The following is a 23,794-nucleotide window of genomic DNA, read 5'->3' as shown; positions in this document are numbered from 1 at the left end:
GGTCATTTATCCGACCATTGATTTGACTGTGTCAAATTTTGATTAATGCTGCTTTGGACATTTTACTAGGTTAAGGATGATATATAAATGTAATTGTTGTTCAATTAAGTTCATCTGAACAATGCTGTAAAATAATAATATATTTGAAGTGCAATCTGGGATGGTAAAATTTCTTAGAATTTACTTACCTTGTGAAATCATAAATGTTATTCTCTTCCACAGCTGTGATCCAGTGTCAAGCTAGAAGCAGAAAAGAAGAAACAATAAAAGTTATTCTGACTGGTGTTGTTCCTGGCCCTTCAAGTACAGCAGCAGTGCAGACCCAGAATGCTTGCAATCAAGAGAAGGATCAGGCCTCCAGTGGTAGGTTATAGTCACTTTCTATCTGATTATCTCCTCTCCGTATAAGAAACACCCAATCATTACCTAGCACTGCCTCTTCAAAAAGTTCAAAATGCTCAATCCTACTAATTTCAAATCCAAACGGACATTATTTATGCAAATAGATTTCACAAGGTGCCAATATTTCACACAGTTTGGATTTATTAGCCTGCTTTGGGACCGATGAACAATTATTAGTTAGATTAAGCCAATTTGGGGCATAAAAACGGAGCTCTGGGTACAGCTATGCTGGTCACTCTCATAAACAGCCCAGCATCTTGTATTTGTGTGGAATAGCATTTCCTTACATTAAATTTGTGAATACAGTTTAAAAATACTTCACTGGCTCTGAGGCACATTGAAATGTTATATACTGCGTGACAGGCTATGCTTCACACCTGACAGGCCATGGTTCCCTATGTGATCCTTGTGGTCAGTCTATAATGCTTTCCCAACTTCATCTAGGAATGCCGCCGGCACTCCCAGGCTCTGTACTGAACTAGCTCCATTTATCAACCTGCTACCTGGCTGAGACAATTATCTCCAAAGTTCCTTGTTCCTTATCGCACAGTATGCCTTGTGGTTACTCATTCTGTGGCCATTGTACCTTCAGTGCATAATTGGCAGAAATCTAGATTTCTGCCAAAATTACAGCAAGCAATTGGAAGAACCTTAAGGAAATTTCCAACATTGATTTTGCCACACACCTCGGAATTTCTACTGGGCTATTCCACCGATCTCACGCATGCAGATCAGCTGGCCCAGTATATAGTTTTCCTGGGGGATAGAACGAGGAATCTGGGATGGGATTCTCTGGCCTCCCAGCCGCATGTTTCTCAGCGGCGGGAGATGGCATGCCCTTGGCCGTTGTCAATGGGGGCCAGAATTCTCCAGCCATGCACTGACGGCAGGACCTGACAGTGCACCCTACCTATGGGTTTCCCTGTGGAGTGAGATGGCTTCAATGGAAATTCCCATTGAAAGCGGTGGGAGCAGAGAATTTTGCCATCAGCGAACGACTCACCACAGAACAAAATTTCATAGAATTTACAGTGCAGAAGGAGGCTATTCGGCCCATCAAGTCTGCACCGGCCCTTACAAAGGGCACCCTACTCAAGTCCACTTATCTACCCTATCCCCGTAACCCAGTAACCCCCCACTTAAACTTTTTTGGACACTAAGGGCAATTTAGCATGGCCAATCCACCTAACCCGCACATTTTTATACTGTGGGAGGAAACTGGAGCACCCGGAGGAAACCCACACAGACGGGGAGAACGTGCAGACTCTGCACAGACAGGGACCCAAGCAGGGAATCGAACCTGGGACCTCGGGGCTGTGAAGCAACTGTGCTAACCACTATGCTACTGTGCTGCCCAGCAGGGTGGGAGGCCAGAGAATATCGCCCGGGATTTCCCATTGAAGCCTACCCATACAACCAGGAAACAGGCGGGTTGGGGTCTGCTGACAGCGGGACCAGGGAATCCTGCCACCAGCGAACGGCCGGAGAATACCAGCCCTAGTTTTCCACCTGAGCTGATTCCGACATATTTTTGGCCATCTTAGCAAATTGAGAATTGTCCAGGTAATTAATAATTGAAAATCTGTTGGAGGAAGTAATAAATAGTTAAGTGTAATGTATCCATTGGATACATTCGTTTGGGTTGAAGACATACCATATTAATTTATTAAGATCCATAAAGTACTTCCAAGTTTCCATCTACTTAAAAAAGGAAGAGCTGTTCTGGCAACTTTGAGGCATTTAGAGCAGATTGGGGAACTGTAATATCTCCTCTTCAATACTTCACAGCCCAAAAAAATTTAAAATCTGTGCATTCTGCACTTCTAATAATGAAGATAACAAGGAAGGCGGTGTATTATGCCCGAAGTGCCGTCTGGATGATCCATCGCGGTCTCCTCCGTAGGTCCCCGAAAATACGGTTCACTCCATGTGATGTCAAGAAACGGCTGAAGGCACAGGATACTGCAAAGGCCATGGGCCCTAACAATATTCCAGCAATAGTATTGAAAGCTTGTGCTCCGTAACTTGCTGCATCCCTAGCCAAGCTGTTCCAGTACAGCTACAACACTGGCATCTACCCAACAATGTGGAAAATTGCCCAGGTGTGTCCTCTGCACAAGAAACAGGGCAAATCCAACCCTTCCAATTACCGCCCTATCAGTCTAGGGTGATGGAAGGAGTTATCAACTGTACTATCAAGGGGCACTTACTCATCAATAACCTGCTCACGGATTCTCAGTTTGGGTTACGCCAGGGTCACTCAGCTCCTGACTTCATTACAGCCTTGGTTCAAACATAGGCAAAAGAACCGAATGCCAGAGGTGAGGTGAGAGTGGCTGCCCTTGACATTAAGATGGCATTTGACTGAGTATGGCACCAAGGAGCCCTAGTTAAACGGGAGTCAATGGTAGATGGTAATCAGGGGGAAAACTGTCCACTGGTTCGATTCATTCTGGCACAAAAGAAGATGGTTGTAGCGGTTGGAGGTCAATCATCTGAGCTCCAAGACATCACTGCAGGAGTTCCTCAGGGCAGTGTCCTAGGCCCAACCATCTTCAGCTCCTTCATCAATGACCTCCCTTCCATCATAAGGCCAGAAGTGGGGATGATTCACAGATGACTGCACAATCTTCAGCACCATTTTTGCCTCCTCAGATAGTGAAGCAGTCCATGTCCAAATGCAATAAGACCTTGACAATATCCACGCCTGCGCTGACGAGTTACATTCACGCCACACACGTGCCAGGCAATGACCATCTCCTACAAGAGAGCATCTAACCATTGCCCCTTGATATTCAATGGAATTACCATCAATGGTAAATCAACGTCCTGGGGGTTACCAGTGATCAGAAACTGAACTGGACTAGTCATATTAATACTGTGGCTACCAGGCATAAGTCAGGAGTGTAATGGAATACTCCCCTCTTCACTGGATGAAGGCAGCTCCAACAACACTCAAGAAGCTCAAGACTATACAGGACAAATCAGTTTGCCTGATTGCTACCTCTTCCACAAACATTCAGTCCCTCCAACATCTAAGAACAGTGGCAGCCGTGTGTACGTCTACAAGATACACTGCATTAACTCAAAATGGTTCCTTAAGCAGCAACTTTCAAACCCACGACCACTACCATCTAGAAGGGCAAGATCAGCAGATACCTGGGAACACCACCACCTGGAGGTTTCCCCCCAAATCACTTACGACCCCGACTTGGAAAAATATTCTTGTTCCTTCACTGTTGCTGGGTCAAAATCCTGGAACTCCCTCCCTAAAAGCACTGTAGGTGTACCTATTCCCCAGGGACTGCAGTGGTTCAAGAAGGCAGCTTACCACCACCTTCTGAAGGCCAACTAAAGATGGGCAATAAATGTTGGCCTAGCCAGCGATGCCCACATCCTGTAAAATGAATTTTAAAAAGGCATTTTTATTTGTTGCCTTATGCTGAAGCCTTTATAAAAGATATGGTGGCATATTGGTTAGCACTGTTGCCTCACAGTGCCAGGGACCCAGGTTCAATACTGAAGTTTGCACATTCTACTCTTGTCTGCGTGTGTTTCCTACGTTTTCACCGGTTTCCTCCCACAGTCATAAGATGTGCAGGTTAGTTGGGGTTTCGGGGTTAGGAACAGGGAGTGGACCTAGGTAGGGTGCTCTTTTGGAGAGTCGATGCTGACTCAATGGGCAAATGGCCTCCTTCTGCACTGTAGGGATTCTATGGATTGTATGAAACAACAGCGAGAACAACAACAAATATGAACAGAAGCTGCATGGTACTCGGTAATGAACTAAACTGCTGTGTTGTAACTCAATCTGGTCCCTGCTGTGGCATAATTCAATCTGGTCCATTTGCAGAAGAAGAGAATTCCTTGTTCTAGTATTTCTTGCTTCATTCAAATCAGGTTTTTTTCACCAGTAAGACATGAGAACAAATAACAATTTTTTTTTTCTGTAGGAAGGGGAAGTAATTTTCAGACAAAATATAGGTCCCTCGTTATTACTTCTCTATTTACTATTTATAATAAAATGGGATTATGGTTTGATATTGGTTGCTGAAATAAAGGGCCCGATGTTAATCTGTAGATCACGTCCAAACTGGGAGTGGAATTTTGTGAGCATAACCCAAAGTGTAATCAGTCATTGGAATCTATGATCACAACTAAATTGAAGCACTACATTTTGATTAATGTTTGCATCTTGAATGTGTGTGCGGTGTGCACCTGCATGACTTGATCACATATTTATTTAAAGGGGCAGTGTAGAAATGGAAATTGGAGAAACCCAAGCATGTTTGCAATCAGTGCACATAGAGCAAACGCAGCATTCATATTTAATAGTGCATCTCTGGAAATACTACTGAGTACAGCGAGGTGCGGGAGGAATATAGTTCTGGCCAACAACAGGAGGAATAAAGTACCGTGGCTCTCATCCAGAATGTCTAAGTGGAGATTGCTGAGGATGAGCAGCAGGAGTGTTGTGCATCCTTGGATGCAGTGCAGGCCGAATCAGGTCAATAAAAATTATTAGAGCGTAACTCTCCCAAGCTCCTGCCAGCCAATTCAATAGCACACAGTGGAATTTGGCGCGATGTCCAAAAACCTATCCACCACTGAATTAAAAATATTCAAAGGCACTGCTTCCGCCATCTTTTCAGGAAGAGTTCCAGAGACTTATGATCCTCTGAGTGAAAAAAATTGCCTATCTCAGTTTTAAATGGGCGACCCCTTATTTTTAAATAGTGAACCCAAGTTCCAGATTCTCCCACAAAAGGAAACAACCTCTCCAAGTTCACCCTGTCAAGACCCCTCAGGATCTTATACATTTCAATCAATTCGCATTGAGCGGGGCCCCGGGGGTCTCGGCGGCGCGGCCTTGACGACTGTCGTCAAGACTGCGCAGCAAGAATGACGCGCGGCTGGCGCCTGTATGACGTCATCCGCGCATGAGCGGGTTGGAGCCGTCCAACCTGCGCATGCGCGGATGACGTCATGACGCAGACGGCTCCGACCCGCGCATGCGCGGAGCCATCTTTTCCCTCAGCCGCCCCGCAAGACGCGGCGGCTTGATCTTGCGGGGCGGCGGAGGGAAAATAGTGCGTCCGTTTTGGACGCAGGCCCGACGATCGGTGGGCACCGATCGCGGGCCTTTCCCCTCCTTAGCACGGCTGTGGTACACCCGTGCCAATGGGGCGCCTAGAAGCCCCAAACGGGCTTCTGGCACCTGTTTCACGACGGTGGTGACCAGGTGTGGTTGCCACCATCGTGAAAAGGTCGTAAACGGCCGGCCACTCGGCCCATCGGCCTCGGAGAATCGCCACTCGACATGAAAAACAGCGAGCGGCGATTTGGCGTGCGGGGGAGGGGAGAATAGCGGGAGGTGCTAAGGGGGCAAAAAAAATGGCAGGAGGCCCTCCCGCTATTCTCCCAGGCGTCGTGGGGAGCGGAGAATTCCGCCGCTTGAACTTCATCCAATGCATTTATGGCCTTCCTTGAAGAAAGTGGCCAATACTGTTCAGTACACTTGTGCCCTGTGCAACTGAAACATAGCTTTCCTACTTTTATATTCAATTCTCCTTGCAATAAATTATAATATTCTAATAGTTTTCCTAATTACTTGTTGTATCGGCATAATAGCCATTTGTGATTCATGCACTAGGACACCAAGATCCCTCTGCATCAGAGAGCTCTGCAATAATATGCTTCTTTTTATTCTTCCTGCCAATGGACAGTTTCACATTTTCCAGATCTTTGCCCACTCACTTAACCTATGATATCATTTTGCAGCCTCCCAATGTCCTCTTCACAACTTACTTTTCTTCGTATCGTTGTGTCATCAGCAAATTTGTAAACCATTCTTTCAATCCCTTTATCCAAGTAATTTATATAAATTATAAACAGTTCCAGTACTGATCCCTGTGGCACACCACTTGTTAGGTCTTGCTAACCTGAAAATGACCAATGTTTGCCTAATCTCTACCTTCTGATAGCAAGACAATCTTCTATTCAGGCAATGTGTTTTTATTTGTTCAGGGGGTGTGGGCATGTCTGGCTGGGCCAGTATTTATTGACCATCCTAACTGCCCTTGAACGGAATGCTTTGCTAGGCCATTTCAGAAGCCATTTAAGAGTCAACCAAATTGTTGTGGAACTGGAGTCACATCTAGGCGAGACCAGGTAACGATGGCAGATTTCCTTCCCTAAAAGACATTAATGAACCAGATGTTTTTTTTGAACAACAATCGACAATAGTTACCCCCATAACATAAGCTTTTATTTTCCGCAATAACCTTTCATTTCATAGTAAATTCGAGTCTGCACCGGCTCTTGGAAAGAGCACCCTATCCAAGCCCATACCTCCACCCTATCCCTATAACCCAGTAACCCCACCTAACACTAAGGGCAATTTGGACCCTGAGGGCAATTTAGCCTGGCCAATTCACCTAACCTGCACATCTTTGGACTGTGGGAGGAAACCGGAGCACCCGGAGGAAACCCACGCACACACGGGGAGAACATGCAGACTCCACACAGACAGTGACCCAAGCCGGGATTCAAACCTGGGACCCTGGAGCTGTGAAGCATTTGTGCTAACCACTATGCTACCGTGCTGCCCTTTGATGTGACACTTTATCAAATGCCTTCTGGAAATCTAAATACAGTACATCCACCAGTTATATTCACAGCACATGTTACTTCCTCAAAGAACTCCCAATAAGCATGGCTTCCCTTGTGGAAAACCATGTTGCCTCTGCCAGATTATCTTGAACTTATCAAACTGCCCTGCTATAACCTCTTTAATAACATATGACAGATGTAAAGCTAACTGGCCTGTACTTCCCCGCTTTCTGTCTCTCTCCTTTTATGAACAACATTTCATTTTCGATCTTGAAAGTTATGGGATCTTTCCCCGAATCTATGGAGTTTTGGAAAAATGATTATTTTTTAAAATATTTTTATTCTCCTATTTTTTCACATTTTCTCCCGAATTTACACCCACTAACAACAAACAATAATCAACAACAAATATGTCAATCCACATAACAATAACAACGATCCCATCCTCCCACCAACCCCCAAACATCAGCCCGCATGTTAACATAAACAAATGACAAAAAGGAATCAGGGATTACCCATAGTCATCTTTAATATACACAGCCCCCCCAACCACCCCCCCCCCCCCCCACCCACCCCTCCCCCAACTAATGTTCGATGTTATCCAGTTCTTGAAAGTGCATAATAAATAGTGCCCATGATTTGTAGAACCCCTCTGAGCTTCCCCTCAGTTCAAACTTAACCTTCTCAAGAGTCAATAATTCCAACAGGTCCCCCCACCCCGCCAGGGCACAGGGTGGAGAGGCCGCTCTCCATCCCAGCAGGATCCGCCTTCTGGCGATCAACGAGGCGAAGGCTATGATATCTGCCTCTGCATCCGTTTCCAACCCTGGCTGGTCCGACACCCCGAATATGGCCTCCTGGGGACCCGGGTCTAGTTTCACACGCACCACCTTGGAAATTACCCTAATCCCTTCCTTCCAGTACTCGCCAAGCTTTGGACAGGACCAAAACATATGAACCTGATTAGTGGGGCCTCCCTCGCAACGTTCACATATATCTTCTATTCCTTCAAAAAATCGGCTCATCCTCGCTCTTGTGAGGTGCGCTCTATATACCACCTTCAGCTGTATCAGCCCCAATCTCGCACATGAGGTGGAGGCGTTCGCTCTCCAGAGCACCTCACACCAGACCCCCTCCTCTATAACCTCTCCCAACTCTTCCTCCCACTTTGCTTTGATCCCTTTCCAAAATAGCTACGTACATCGCTGATATTGCCCCCTCATCCAGTCCCCTTGCTGCCAGCACCTCCTCCAGCAATGTGGAAGCTGGTTACTCCGGGAAGCTCTGTATCTCCTTCCTGAGAAAGTCCCGAACCTGCATATATCTAAACACTTCTCCCTGCTCCAGCCCATACTTCGCTTCCAGCTCCCTCAATCCTGCAAATCGACACTGAAGAAACAAATCTTTTAGCGTCTTAATCCCCTTCTCTTCCCAATTCCGAAAACTTCCATCCCACCTCCCTGGCTCAAATCTGTGGTTCTCCCGAATCGGCATTTCCCTTGACCCTGACCCCATCCCAAAGTGTTGACGAAACTGCCACCAGATTTTCAATGAAGCTATTATTACCAGACTCCCTGAGTATTTCCCCGGAGCTTTCGGGAGCGGCGCAGTTGCTAGTGCTTTCAGCCCCGACCCCCTGCACAAACCCTCCTCCATTCTGACCCACTGGGAATCAACCCCTCTGACCCAGCTCCGCACCTTCTCCACATTCGCTGCCCAGTAGTAGTACATCAGGTTCGGGAGACCCAAACCCCCTGCCTGCCTTCCCCTCTGTAGCAGCACCTTCCTCATTCTGGCCACCTTCCCTCTCCATATGAACGAGGTAATCCTTCCCTCAATCTCCCTGAAAAAAGACTTTGACAGGAAAATCGGTAGGGATTGAAAAATAAACAGAAATCGCGGCAACACATTCATTTTAACCGCCTGTACCCGACCCGCCAGTGACAGAGGAAGACCATCCCACCTTACCAGATCGGCTTTCACTTTCCCCACTAAACTAGTGATGTTGTACCTGCGAAGCCTTCCCCACTTCCGGGCAACCTGCACCCCCAGATACCTAAAGTGAGTCCCTGCCCTACAGAACGGCAGCCCCCCCACCCCTGCCCCAGCCGACACACCACAAAATACTCACTCTTGTCCAGGTTCAGCATGTACCCCGAGAAAGATCCAAATACCCGCAGTAGCTCCAATATTTCCCCTATCGCCGCACTCAGTTCCGACACATACAGCAGCAAGTCGTCAGCATATAAGGACACCCTATGCTCTATCCCCCCCCCCCCCCCCCCACCCCCACCCCCACACTATTCCTTTCCATACTCCCGAACTTCTTAATGCGATGGCCAACGGCTCAATCGCACATGCAAACAGCAGGGGGGACATAGGACATCCCTGTCTCGTCCCACGGTGGAGAGAAAAGTATCTCGAACTGATATTGTTCGTGCGGACACTCTCCTTCGGCTCCTTATATAGTAGCTTTACCCAGTTCACAAATCTTGGTCCAATCCCAAACCGCTCCAGAACTCCCAACAAGTACCCCTATTCTACCCGATCAAACGCCTTCTCGGCATCCAATGCCACAACCACCTCTGTTTCCTTCCCTTCCGCGGTGCCATAACGACGTTCAAAACCCTCCCAATGTTCGAAAACAGCTGCCTCCCTCTCACGAACCCCGTCTGATCCTCACCTATCACCTTCGGGAGGCACTCCTCCAGCCTACCCGCCAGTACCTTCACCAATACTTTTGCGTCGACAAATGATATGGGCCTATACGACCCAAACTCCGTTGGATCCTTATCTTTTTTAAGCAGCAGGGAAATTGATGCCTGCCCCAAGGTTATGGCAGCACTCCCTTCCCTATCGCCTCTTCAAACATCCCCACCATCAGGGGTGCCAACTTATCCTTAAATCTTTCATAATATTCCACCGGAAACCCATCCGACCCACCTTCCCCGACTGCATCCGCCCAATCGCATCTTTTATCTCCTGCTCCAGTATTGCTCCTTTTAATGTAGCCCTGTCCCTCTCCCCTAGCCTCGGGTACTCCAACCCATCCAGAAATTCCTGCATCTCACGGTCTCACCCGGATGGCTCTGACCTGTACAACCTCTCGTAAAACTCCTCAAAAACCTAATTAATCAGCTCCGGAGCCACCACCAACTTCCCTGCCCTATCCCTCACCTGAACAATTTCCCTTGCTGCTGCCTCCCTCCGGAGCTGACCTGCTAACAGCTTTATCTCCATGTTCATAAACTGCACCCCTTGCTCGTCTCAGTTGGCGCACCACCTTCCTGGTGGACAGTCGGTCGAAGCTCGCCTGTAGCCCCTTCCTCTTTTCCAACTTCGCTGGGTCCCCATCCTCTGCATAACTCCTATCTACCTCCAACATCTCATCTATTACTCTCTGCCGCTCCAACCTCTCCTCTATGTCCACCCTGGCCTTGAACAAAATTACCTCACCCCTCACCACTGCCTTTACAGCCTCCCAGACTGGTGCCTTCGACACCTCACCCTTACAGTTGAAACCTACATATTCCTTAATTACCTTTTCAATTTTCTCACAGAATACTTGGTTCCCCAAAAGCCCCACATCCAGTTTCCACCCCGGCCTCTACGCTACCCCCTTCTCCAGCACCATATCCACCAAATGTGGAGCGTGATCTGTCACAGCAATTGTAGAGTATTCCGACCCCTTCACCCCAGCCAGCTAAGCCTTTACCACCACAAAGAAGTTGATCCGTGAGTATACCTTATGGACTGCTGAGAAAAACGAGTACTCCCGTTCCCTTGGGTGCAGGAACCTCCAAGGGTCCATCCCTTCCATTTCCACCATTAGCCCAGCCAGCGCCTTTGCCCCCCCCCCCCCCCCCCCCCCCCCCCCGGACGGGACCAGCGAGCGCGGCTGTGATCTGTCCAACCTTGGCTCCTGCACCAAGTTCCAGTCCCCCCCACCACAATCGGTTTGTGTGTGTCCAAGTCGGGATTGGCCCCAAACACCTTCCTCGCGAATCCCACTTCGTCCCAATTGGGACCGTATACACTTAACAGCACCACTAGTGTCCCCTCCAGCACCCCTGTCACAATCACATATCTACCCCCCTGATCTGCCACCACCTTCTCCATTGGAAGCGTACCCTTTTGCTGACCAACACCGCTACCCCTCGAGCCCTTCCATCAAATCCTGAGTAAAATACTTGGCTAACCCAGCCCTTTTTAAGTCTCACCTGGTCCTTCACCCTCAAGTGTGTCTCCTGCAGCATTGCCACATCGGCTTTTAAGATGCGCAAACACCTTTGACTCTTGACCGGATCTCCTAGCCCTCTCATGTTCCACGTGACTATCCTTACTCTCACCCCTCCCCCTCCCACCTTTCTTATCCACCATCGTCATACCACCGGGCCCTGCCCATGACCCGCCCCTATCCATTGTTAACATCGAACCCCTTCCCCCCCCTCCCGAGAACCCCCCCTACATTTCCCCCTGAAACAACATCCCCCAACATCCATCCCTTCCCCCCCTCTCACTTGCCTCGTAGGCCCATTGAAGCCTGCTATCCAGGCTCCAACGTCCGCAGCCCTCCTCTCACCTCACCTCCGTTCACTAGCTGTCTTTAGTTAGCTAGTGTGGGTGGCTCCCCCCCCCCCCCCCCCCCCCCCCCCCCCCCCCCCCGCCAAGACATATCATCCCCTTCCACCCAGTTCTAGAGAAAGAAACAAAACAAACCCAACAATCCAACCCCTACAATTCACTAACATAACATTTAACCGTCGCAACACAGAATGCCAATCAACCCACCATTAACTTGAACTCAGTAACAATGCAAAGAGAAGTAAATTACAATACAAATCCGTAAAAAGAAAGTTGCAACATTTATACATTTTCCAGCTGTTCAAACACAGTCCACAGTCTCTCTTCCAGCTCCGCTCTTCATGTCTGTCCCAAGCCTTCTGCCTTCACGAACGCCTCAGCCGCATCCGCTGTCTCAAAATAAAAGTCTTTGCTGTTATACGTTACCCTCAACTTCGCTGGGTACACCATACCAAATCGCACCCCCTTCTTGTACAACGTCGCCTTCACTCGCCCAAACGGCGCTCATCTTTTTGCCAAATCCACCGTCAAGTCCTGGTAGATCCGGACTGCAGTACCATCCCATAGCACCTCCCGCTTCTGCTTCGCCCAGTTTAATACCTTCTCCTTCATGCAAAACTTATGGAAGCAGATAATTACTGCGCTTGGCGGCTCGTTCACCTTGGGCTTCGGCCTTAATGACCAATGAGCTCGGTCTAGCTCGTACTGGGAGGGGTTCTCACCCTCCCCCATCAGCACCAACTTCTTAGCAAAGTATTGTGTTGGCCTTGGGCCCTCTGTCCCTCCGGGCAAGCCCACAATTCTCAAATTGTGCAGCCTTGAGCGGTTTTCCAAGTGTTCAAGCTTTGCTCGGAGTCCTCTGTTAACCTCCACAACCCTCCGCAGCTCATCCCCCATCGAGGTGACCTGGGCACTGTGTCGTGACACGGCCTCCTCCACTCCTTCATCTTCTCGCCCTGCTCTCTCACCTCGGCCAATGCCTTTGCCACTGCCACCTCCACCGGGGTGATTGCCTCCTCCACCAATGACTTCAATACGACCGCCGTCTCTTTCCTCAAGGCCTCCATGTGCCTCACAAACTGTTTTTCCAGCTCCACCGCCATCACCTCGGTCATCTTCTCCACCATAAGTAGTGCGGCTCCGCTTTGCAGTTCGGCTTCCACCACCCTGTCAACACTTTTGCTCGTCTTCTACTTCAGCGGCGAACCCGCATTTCCTCCTTTCTTCGACGCTGCTCTTCGCATCCTTTAGCGGATCATTGTTTTTTATTTTCTTTCTTTTCTCTTTTCTCCCCCTTCACCCTCCTGTCCTTCATCAATAGGAATTATTCTTTATCTTTGAAAAAAGGGGAGAGAAGAAAAAAAAAACTTTCACCAAACTTCCTTAAACCTTCTTTCTTTCCCCTCTACATTCACCCAGAGCTCCCCTGGGACCAGGCATCAGCCTTCTTTCTTCCTCCTAGGTGGGAGCCATCCGATGTGGAGCACCCTACTTACATCGTGCCCTGGCCTCGGGCCTGCCTCCTCGGCCTCCTCGTAGCTCCGCCCCCGCTGCTCCGACCTCCACGCCGCGCTGGGCCCAGATAGTACAAGATGGTATCTTGTGTACCATCTATAAGATGCATTGCAGGAACTCACCAAGGTTGCTCAGGCAGCACCCTTGACCACTACCATCTAAAAGGACAAGGGCAGCAGATACCTGGGAACTCCACCATCTGGAAGTATCGCACCAAGTCACTCACCACCCTGGCTTGGAAATATATTGCCTTTCCTTCACTGTCGCTGGGTCAAAATCCTGGAATTCCCTCCCCTACAGCACTGTGGGTGTACCTACACCTTACAGACTGAAATGGTTAAAGAATGCAGCTCATTACCATCTTCACAAGAGCAACTAGAGTTGGGCAATAAATGCTGGCCTAGCCCACGATCCCCACATCCCATAAATTAATTTTTAAAAACACGATTACTAGGCAGCAGTTGGAGCAGAGACGTGCCTTGAAGAGAGCCGCCACCTCCTTGCATCTTCAGACATGGTTCTTGATGAGTATATATGTAGACAAGTAAAGGGTTAATAATGACCTCAGCGCCCGACACCCACGCGGGGTTCTTCGCCGGTTTTTAAACCGGCCCCGCTGGCTGCCCATGACGGCCCCAAAGGCCGACGATAATCGGGGGGTAAGTGTTGACTCGGGGATTTCCCCGAAATCGCCTCGAATCGTGGCCACGGGCGGGAGCCCTTCTTGCTGCAGCTGCCCTGCTCGCCCACGCCGCCGGAAGTCTCGAGTTTTGGAAAATTATGTTCATATATTCATTTTAACTCCCTCCACCACTGACACACTATGACAGGTGAGTGCAACATCTACATCTCAGTTGACCATTTAGAAACTTAGTTAGATTGTAACCTGATTTGTTCACAACTCACTGATGATCATCAGTAGACATTGGTCGCAGTGACAAGTGTGGAGTACCCATAGAATCCCTACAGTGTAGGAAGAGGCCATTTGGTCCATCGAGCCTCCACTGACATTTCATAAGAGCACCTTACCTAGGCCCATCCTGTAACCCCATCCTAAGGGGCAATTTATCATGGGCAATCCACCTAACCTGCACATCTTTGGACTGTGGGAGGAAACCGGAGCACCCGAAGGAAACCCACACAGACAGTCCTTACCACTGTGCCACCGTGCCGCCCCTAAAAAGTGCTTTGCAGGGCTCGTATGGGGTTTGAACCCGGAATCTTTCGCATTTTATAACAATGGTAAAGTGAGAATGATACCCCTCGACCAACGAGCCGACCATTAAATGTAAAGGCTTAATCATGTCCAAGCTCTGCTCAGCCAGACACAGATGCTGAACCCCAGGGGCTGGTGTTCAGAAGGAGAATGTTAGAGGTGGGCTACCAAATTAGCCACTCACTGACAGACATGCCAAGTACACTCTGTACAACAATTAGAGGATGGAGGAATCCATGCCCAAATACAGCGAGACCTGGACAATAACTACACATATGCTGATAAGTGGCAAGTAACTTTCATGCCACACAAGTGCCAATAAGAGAGGGTCTAATCATTGCCCCTTGACATTCAATGGCATTGCCATCGCATAATGCCCCACTATTAACATCCTGTGGCTTACCATTGACTAGAAACTGAAGTGGACTAGCCACATAAATATGGTGACTACAAGAGCAGGTCAAAGAGAACATCACCTCCTGACTCTCCAAAGCCTGCCCACCATTTATAAGACACAAGTCAGGAGTGTGATAAATACTCCCCTCTTGCCTGGATGAATGCAGCTCCAACAACACTCAAGAAGCGCAAAATATTCAGGACAAAGCAATCGCTTTATTGCTACCCTTTCCACAAACATTTAATCCCTCCTCCACCAATGAACAATGGCAGCAGTGTGTACCATCTACAAGATGTATTGCAGGAACTCACCAAGGTTGCTCAGGCAGCACCTTCTACACCCTTGACCACTACCATCTAAAAGGACAAGGGCAGCAGATACCTGGGAACTCCACCATCTGGAAGTATCGCACCAAGTCACTCACCACCCTGGCTTGGAAATATATTGCCTTTCCTTCACTGTTGCTGGGTCAAAATCCTGGAATTCCCTCCCCTACAGCACTGTGGGTGTATCTACACCTTACAGACTGCAATGGTTCAAGAACGCATCTCATTACCATCTTCACAAGAGCAACTAGAGTTGGGCAATAAATGCTGGCCTAGCCCACGATCCCCACATCCCATAAATTAATTTTTAAAAACACGATTACTAGGCAGCTGTTGGAGCAGAGACATGCCTTGAAGAGAGCCGCCACCTCCTTGCATCTTCAGACATGGTTCTTGATGAGTATATATGTAGCCAAGTAAAGGGTTAGTAATGACATCTCAGTGTAACACAATCACGAGAGGGCACCACTAGTTACCACTATAAATATGAGAACTCAGAGGATCTTGGATATTACTTTGGTTTAGACAATAGAGTGTAAGAGAAGATTACAGCATAGTTAATAATAGATAGAAGCAGCATGTGTAGTTTAGATTAGTTATTACTTTAATATAGATTGCTTGATTACTAGTTATAGTTCTGTGGAGTGTGTAACCTCAATATTAATCAGTCATTATTCAATAAATCAGTTTTGCTGTAAGTTAAAGATTGGTGGTTTCTTCAGAATCATACCATCAGACCATTCAGGATTAAGAAGCAAAGAGTAACAATATATTACCAAAGAGTAATCCAACAGTTGTCACATGAGCTCTTGCAGGACATTTACAAAGCCGTGCAGGCTATTTGCTGCCATGCAGGCTTTGGGTGCCAATATATCTGATAACATAAACAAGACGATAGATACATTTTTATAGACTTACAGTACACCATTAATCGTCTCAAGACTTGTCTGCAATGTAATAGTAAGAGGTAAGTGGTGCTGGCCCAGGAGAGGCATGATGATGAAAGGGGACATGGAAGGGAAAACTCCTCTGAGAGCATTCCCACTTGTTGCCCCTCCCACTAGATGGGGAGACATGATGCCTCACCTCCTGATGGCTGAGTCTCTCCCTTCATAGTAGAGAGTTGAGCAGTATTTAGCAGGGTGCATAGGGGCTTTGAAACCCAATAGGTGTAGACAAAAGCATCTCAGCAGTCAGGGCAGGAATCAGAGCAGCCTGCTTCAATCGTTGCTGCAGCCACACAGAATCTGTTGCTGTTCACTAAGGGCATGCACGTGGTTGTTTAACAAAATATTGCTAAATTTCCTTTCCTTATGAAAAGATATCAAACTTATTGTTTAACACCACTTCCATGTTTTGCCTTATTGCATCATTAGTGTCAGCTCATCTTTTGATGAATGTCAATACATGACATTGAGCAGATGTGCATTGGGTTTGTGTATGGTTGAAGCATTAATTCATGCAAATGTAAGACTGGGGCCTTGATGTCTTGTGAACTTAATTTCTGATGATTTCCTGTTCGAATCACCACTAGATGATCCTTTGTGCTACTGACACATCACTGGCATCCTGGGCAGCAATGTACTCTGCTGCTCTAACAATCGGTGCCCCATCTTATTTATCTTCAATGTTCTCCTCATACGAAGATGAGTTCTGAGTTCTTTTGCCCTCCTTCAGCTGCAGTTTCAGTTGCGCAATTTTGTACAGAAGGCAACACATCACAGTTATTCTGGATACCATTGCTAGTGACTACTGAAGGGCTATATCTGTAGAGACAAGTGAAACATTGCTTCTACATTCTCGTGACTTGCTTTATGATACACCCAGTGGCTCTCATTATAGTGTTCCCAGCAACTCATTGTTGGGGTACCTCTCCGGTGTCATGACCCAAATTTGAAGGTTGTCTCCTATGAGCCAGCCTTTCAGCCTACTCCTGAAATGAAAAAGGTCCAAATTCTTGAATTGGCGCAGTATGAATGTATCATGCCAGCTCCTAAGGAATTCTGGCATAGGCCTGCATGAACTTTTTGTTGCATACCAGTTGTATATCGATGGAAGAATATCACCTGAGGTTTATGAAAGCTCCTATTTGGTATGGTGGTGCTTGGATTGCCACGAGTGTGCAATACATGACATCTTATCCCTGTGGGAACCCAGCCAAAGAGAGGTATCCAAGTGCTTGTTACGGGCGGTTAGTGAACTCTGGCTAAGAAACAGGACTAGATGCCATAACTTTCTGAAGTTTTAATGCGGTGCAGAAAGATCCATTTGTTCCAGGAGTGCTAATTTAAGGAATAGGGTTTGGTTATTTTATACACAAATTTTATTAAAAGAAAAGAAAAGGAAACAATATTTAAACTTTTACTTCAGCTCTAACACTAACAGATTACATGCAGTTTGTTAACTTTAACACACTAGTTCCCATTAGACAACACTGTAACAGAACACAGCTCTCATGCCACTTTCACAGGCAGTCGAAGGTAATTTACAAAGCAACTTTCCTTGACACCCTAGTCGAGTGGTGTAACAACATTAATCTCTCCCTCAATTTCAGCAAAACTAACAAGCTGGTCATTGACTTCAGGAAGCAAAGTATTGTACACACCCCTGTCTGCATCAATGGTGCCGATGTAGAGATGGTTGACAGCTTCAAATTTCTAACTATACACATCACCAGCAATCTGTCCTGGTCCACCCACACCGATGCTACGACCAAGAAAACGCAACAACGCTTCTGTTTTCTCAGGAGACTAAGGAAATTTGGCATATCCCCATTGATTCGTACCAACTTTTACAGATGCAACATGGAAAACATCCTATCTAGCTGCACCACAGCCTGGTATGGCAACTACTCGGCCCTAGACCGTAGGAACCTACAGAGAGTCATGGACACATCCCAGTCCATCATGCGAACCCACCTCCCATCCATTGACTCCGTCGACACCTCCCGCTGTCTTGGGAAAGCAGGCAGCATAATCAAAGACCCTCTCCCACCCAATTTATTCACTCTTCCAACTTCTTCCATCGGGCAGGAGATACAAAAGTCTGAGAACATGAACTAACTAATGACTCTCTTATGGACTGATATGGTCTCTTCATGCATCTTCTCTACTGATTCGTACTGCACTCTTGTACGCTTCATGCTTCACCTGATGCTTGTGTCTATGTATTTACATTGTGTATTTATGTATGCCCTATGTTTTATTTCCATGTATGGAACAATCATGAGGCAGGTGGTGGGTGGATTGCTTGCTGGGACTGGGATTTATATTTGCTTCCTTTATCATTGCAACAAAAGGCATGAGTTGCACTTTCATGATAGGGAGATAGCAAGATGTCCAAGATGTAGCAAGCAATTTAGACTGCTCGCAGCAGAGTCAGAGGGAGACACCCACAATCTGTGTTGCCTTGTCCCATTAAGACTCAACCTCATTATTGGGAATACACAGGGTGCCCTGATTCATGCAAGACCCATTGTCATTCGGGATAACCTTGTTTTGACCAGCCATTATCCCATCACAGATCTGATAATCTATGTGTCCATCAAGGGAAGGTTAGTTGCATATGAATTGCATAGCTCTACAGGAGTAGGAAATCAATCAGCCAAGATAGCGATAAGAGATTCAGGTCAAACCACCTCAGGGGAGATCCTTTGTTGAGGAGCAAGGCAGAGCTTGGAGAGAGAGAGGAAGAATTGCTGTTTTGAACAGTTACAGGAGAAGGCTGTGGAACTGACAAGAGAGGATATGAAAGTTGCCATTGAGGCAGGATTTGGAAAAGGGTTCAGAACGAATGTTCCTACCAGAAGGATTTGGATTTTTTTTGACTGTCACGTGTACTGAGATACAGCGAAAAGTATTGTTAGTAAATCAGGAGGTAATGAAATGTCCCGTGTGTGGTGACCTGGATGACACATTGGGCGGGCAGCCAGCCCTGCCAGCTCAGGGTCCATGCCTGGATCCTCCTGGACACCATTCTCTTCCCCCTTGTCAGATGAGGCCTGCTGTTCTTCCTCCTCCTCCAACATGTCGACCCTCTGCTGCGCAATGTTATGAAGGATGAGGCTGGCCACCATGATGCATGAGACCCTCTCGATGGGAGAGCTCCACCAGAGTGGTCTGGGCATCGGAAGCGCATCCTGAACAAGGTGATGCACCGGTCGATGATGCTCCTGGTTGCTGCATGAACGACGTAACAGTTCTCCGCCTAAATCTGGGACCTTGCAACAGGTATCATTAGCCATGACCTCAGTAGGTAAGCCTGGTCACCCAATAGACAACCCCTCACCCAAGAGAGTGCCTCAAAGGTGACCGGTACCAATGAGTGTGCTAGGATGCATATGCCGTGCACGCTGCCTGGATATTGGGTGCAGACGTGCATGACGTGCAGCTGATGGTCGCACACCAACTTCACATTCATGGAATGGAAGCCCTTTCTAATGATAAAGGGCACCAATGGTTGAATGTGAGCGATGGCGGCAATTCCTGCTCACTGGACATCCTGGTGAGCCTGGTCCAGGTTGAAGGTGGTGTAGTCTGATGCCTGGGTGCATAGGACACCCATTACAGCGTGGATGCACCTGTGTACAGACATTTGTGAAATCTTACACAGGTCCCCGCTCGAGCACTCCATTCATCACATCTTGCAAGCCCAAAGATGACCCATTTATGCCTTCTCTGTTTCCTGTTAGCTAACCAATCCTTGATCCATGCTAATATCTTACCCTTTGGCGTCTGGACGTGGGGTTGTTGACTGATGAGGAGGTGTGTAGGAGGGTTCTGGGATGTACCGAGAGGTACCTCGAGGTCAATGATACTGGGGAGGTCCAGGTGGGGATGGTGTGGGAGGCTCTGAAGGCAGTGATTAGGGGGGAGCTGATCTCCATCCGAGCCCATAGGGAGAGGGGGAGAGGAGGGAGAGGGAGAGACTGGTGGAGGAGCTGTTGAGTGTGGATAGGAGGTATGCGGAGGCCCCGGAGGAGGGATTGCTGGGGCAGCGGCGTAGCTTGCAGGCCAAGTTTGATTTATTGACCACCAGAAAGGCGGAGACACAGTGGAGGAAGGTGCAGGGAGCGGTCTATGAGTATGGAGAGAAGGCGAGCAGGATGCTGGCGCATCAGATTCGCAAGCGGGACGCGGCTAGGGAGATTGGTGGAGTGAAGGATAGGGGTGGGAATGTGGTGCGGCAGGGGGCAGAGGTCAATGAGGTCTTTAGGGACTTTTATAGGGAACTGCACCGGTCGGAGCCGCCGGCGGTGGGAGGGGGAATGGAGAATTTTTTGGACAGGCTGCGATTTCCAATGGTGCAGGAGGAGCAGGTGGAGGGACTGGGGGCGCCGATCGAGTTGGAGGAGCTGGTCAGTGGGATTGGCCACATGCAGTCGGGGAAGGCGCCGGGACCGGATGGGTTCTCGGTTGAATTTTATAAGAAATACGCGGACCTGCTGGGCCCCCTGTTGGTTAGGACCTTCAACGAGGCATGGGAGGGGGGTGTTTTGCCCTCGACGATGTCCCGGGCGCTGATTTCCCTGATCCTGAAGCGTGATAAGGACCCCCTGCAGTGCGGATCATACAGGCCAATTTCACTGCTGAATGTAGATGCCAAGTTGCTGGCGAAGATCTTGGCCACTAGAATAGAGGACTGGGTGCCGGGGTGGTACATGAAGATCAGACGGGTTTTGTGAAGGGGAGGCAGCTGAACACTAACGTGCGAAGGCTGCTAAATGTGATAATGATGCCGGCAGCAGAAGGAGAGGCGGAGATTGTGGTGGCATTGGATGCGGAGAAGGCCTTTGACAGGGTTGAGTGGGTGTACTTGTGGGACGTGTTGGAGAGGTTTGGGTTTGGGGTGGGGTTTATTAAATGGGTGAGGTTGTTGTACGAGGCCCCGATGGCGAGTGTAGCAACAAATGGGAGGAGGTCCGAGTACTTCAGACTCCACCGTGGGACGAGGCAGGGGTGCCCCCTGTCCCCCTTGCTTTTTGCGCTGGCAATAGAGCCTCTTGCCATGGCTCTCAGGGAGTCGAGGAGGTGGAGGGGTTTGGTGCGATGTGGGGAGGAGCACCGAGTGTCGCTGTATGCAGACGACTTGCTGCTGTATGTAGCAGACCCGGTGGGGGGAATGCCGGAGGTGATGGAGATTCTTGCTGAGTTCGGGAGTTTCTCGGGCTACAAATTGAACCTGGGCAAGAGTGAGCTGTTTGTCGTACACCCGGGAGACCAGGAGGAGGGGATTGGTAGGCTCCCGCTAAAGAGGGATGTGAGGAGTTTTAGGTACCTGGGGGTTCAGGTGGCTAGGAGCTGGGGGACTCTGCACAAGCTCAATTTTACTAGGTTGGTGGAGCAGATGGAGGAGGAATTTAAAAGGTGGGACATGCTGCCGTTGTCGTTGGCGGGTAGAGTACAGTCCGTTAAAATGACGGTGCTTCCGAGGTTTTTGTTTTTGTTTCAGTGCCTCCCCATTTTCGTTCCGAGGGCCTTTTTTAGGAGGGTGAACAGCAGCATTCTGGGATTTGTTTGGGCGTACGGGACTCCGAGGGTAAGGAGGGTCTTTTTGGAGCGGGGCAGGGATAGAGGGGAGCTGTCGCTGCCCAACCTCTCTGGGTACTATTGGGTGGCTAACGTCTTGATGGTACGTAAGTGGGTAATGGATGGGGAGGGGGCAGCATGGAAACAGATGGAGATGGCGTCCTGTGGAGGCACGAGCCTGAAGGCACTGGTAACGGCGCCGCTGCCGCTCCCTCCAATGAGGTACACTGCGAGCACGGTGGTGGCAGCTACCCTCAAAATTTGGGGGCAGTGGAGGCGACACAGGGGGGAAGTGGGGGGCTCGGTGGAGGCCCCGCTGCAGGGGAACCACCGGTTTATCCCAGGGAACATGGATGGCGGGTTCCTGGGGTGGCACAGGGCGGGTATTAGGAAGTTGGGAGACCTGTTCATTGACGGGAGGTTCGCGAGCCTTGGTGAACTGGAGGAGAAGTTTGAGCTCCCCCCGGGGAATATGTTCCGGTACCTTCAGGTCAAGGCGTTTGCTAGGCGGCAGTTGGAGGGGTTCCCTTTGCTGCCACCGCGGGGGGTAAGGGATTGGGTGCTTTCCGGGGTGTGGGTCGGGGATGGGAAGGTGTCTGACATCTACCAGATAATGCAGGAGGTGAGGGAGGCATCGGTAGAGGAGCTGAAGGCTAAATGGGAGGTGGAGCTGGGGGAGCAGATTGAGGAGGGGACATGGGCGGACGCCCTGGAGAGGGTGAATTCCTCCTCTTCATGTGCGAGGCTTAGTCTCATCCAGTTCAAGGTGCTGCACTGGGCCCATATGTACAAGGGTTCTTTAGGAGGTGGCAGCCTTTCCTTGACTTTCTGGCTCAACGATAAGGTACTCGGTCAGCAGCAGCAGCAACCCGGGGAGGAGGGGCGAAAGGGGGGGGGGGGGGGTTAGGGGGATAGTGTTTAAGTTAATTTGCTTATTGTTAATTTATTTTGTTGTTTATTGGGTTTGGTGGGGGGGGGTTTGTTATATGCATTGTTACGGTTGCCGGGGGATGTTTATTATTATTGTTATTGTTATTATTGTTCTGTTGATATATATTTTTCAAAAAATTCCAATAAAAATTATTTAAAAAAAATAAATAAATGCTAGTTTTCTGAAACCTATACTAAATGAAAGCCATTCTGAAAGCAGCCCTTTAACAAACAGATATTTCTTTTTCTATTCTGTGTAACATACTCCTAGCCTTTGCAACACATCCCTAGTGTTTGCAAATCCACGTCAATATTTTTCTCTAACATTATGTCAAGGACTTCAATCTACACAATGTGTTCCTGAAGCATTAGTTTCCTGAATACTCCAACATTCAGTTTCACAGATTGTTATGTATCTTTTGACTTCCCACACAATGAACTTTGGCTTTCCAGTTTGTTGCTGTGGTGAATTGTCAAGTTGAGGCCAGCCATTTCCTCACAAAGTGAAACAATATTTGTCAAATGCAGCTGGTCATTGGATTGATTGGACTGGTGAATATGTGGCTGGTTGGGATTTTAAGAAAAGAATTTAGAGTACCCAATTCATTTTTTCCACTTAAGGGACAATTTAGCGTGGCCAATCCACTTACCCGGCACATCTTTGAGTTGTGGGGGTGAAACCCTCGCAAACATGGGGAGAATGTTCAATCTCCACACGGACCGTGACCCAGAGCCGGTATCGAACCTGGGACCCTGGCGCCATGAGGCAGCAGTGCTAACTACTGCGCCACCGTGCTGCCCTAGCTGGTTGGGATTTTTAAAACGTCTTCATTCTTAAGTTAGTGATCCTGTAATAACATGGGTAACATATGAACAGTCAACCATTTTCGGTTTGAATTCCTTTAATAAGGTGTCAGTCAATTTATTTTCACTAAGTTCTATGTTAATCATAAGTAAACAATTCATAAAATAAGGGACACAGATATTTCATTCAAATAAATTGATTGTTTGCGCACTGATATTCTACCACCTAATTTCAAGGCCTAACCCTGGGTTTTGTCAATGTTGGCTGATTATTGTAGAAGCTTTAATTGGGCAACTGGAGATGTTAAAAACATCTGCCTTTCTGGTCACAACTACTGAGAGGACACTAAACATTTGTTCAGGTGTTGCAACACATACATGGCAATTGCCATGAGGAACTATCTTCACAGACTCCCAAGTCAGCAGAGGGCCAGATACAGAACCTGACCATTTGCTATGAGGGCCCCTGGAACTATCATGC

At 48.3% G+C, this 23,794-nt stretch overlaps 1 protein-coding gene across 3 annotated transcripts in view; it reads left to right on the top strand.

The window, feature by feature from the left end:
- LOC119969087 (cilia- and flagella-associated protein 47-like) overlaps nt 1-23,794 on the top strand; it is an 868,530-nt gene that overhangs the window by 786,333 nt on the left and 58,403 nt on the right. For all 3 annotated transcript variants that reach the window (XM_038802287.1, XM_038802288.1, XM_038802285.1), the window contains exon 61: nt 223-363. In XM_038802287.1, coding sequence (XP_038658215.1) covers nt 223-363 — 141 coding nt within the window. The remainder of the gene's footprint in view (nt 1-222; nt 364-23,794) is intronic.

The sequence above is a fragment of the Scyliorhinus canicula genome, chromosome 7, assembly GCF_902713615.1.
Source record: "Scyliorhinus canicula chromosome 7, sScyCan1.1, whole genome shotgun sequence".
Taxonomy (NCBI): domain Eukaryota; kingdom Metazoa; phylum Chordata; class Chondrichthyes; order Carcharhiniformes; family Scyliorhinidae; genus Scyliorhinus; species Scyliorhinus canicula.
The sequence above is the reverse complement of the archived record's forward strand: the minus strand, read 5'-3'. Positions and strand labels throughout refer to the sequence as shown.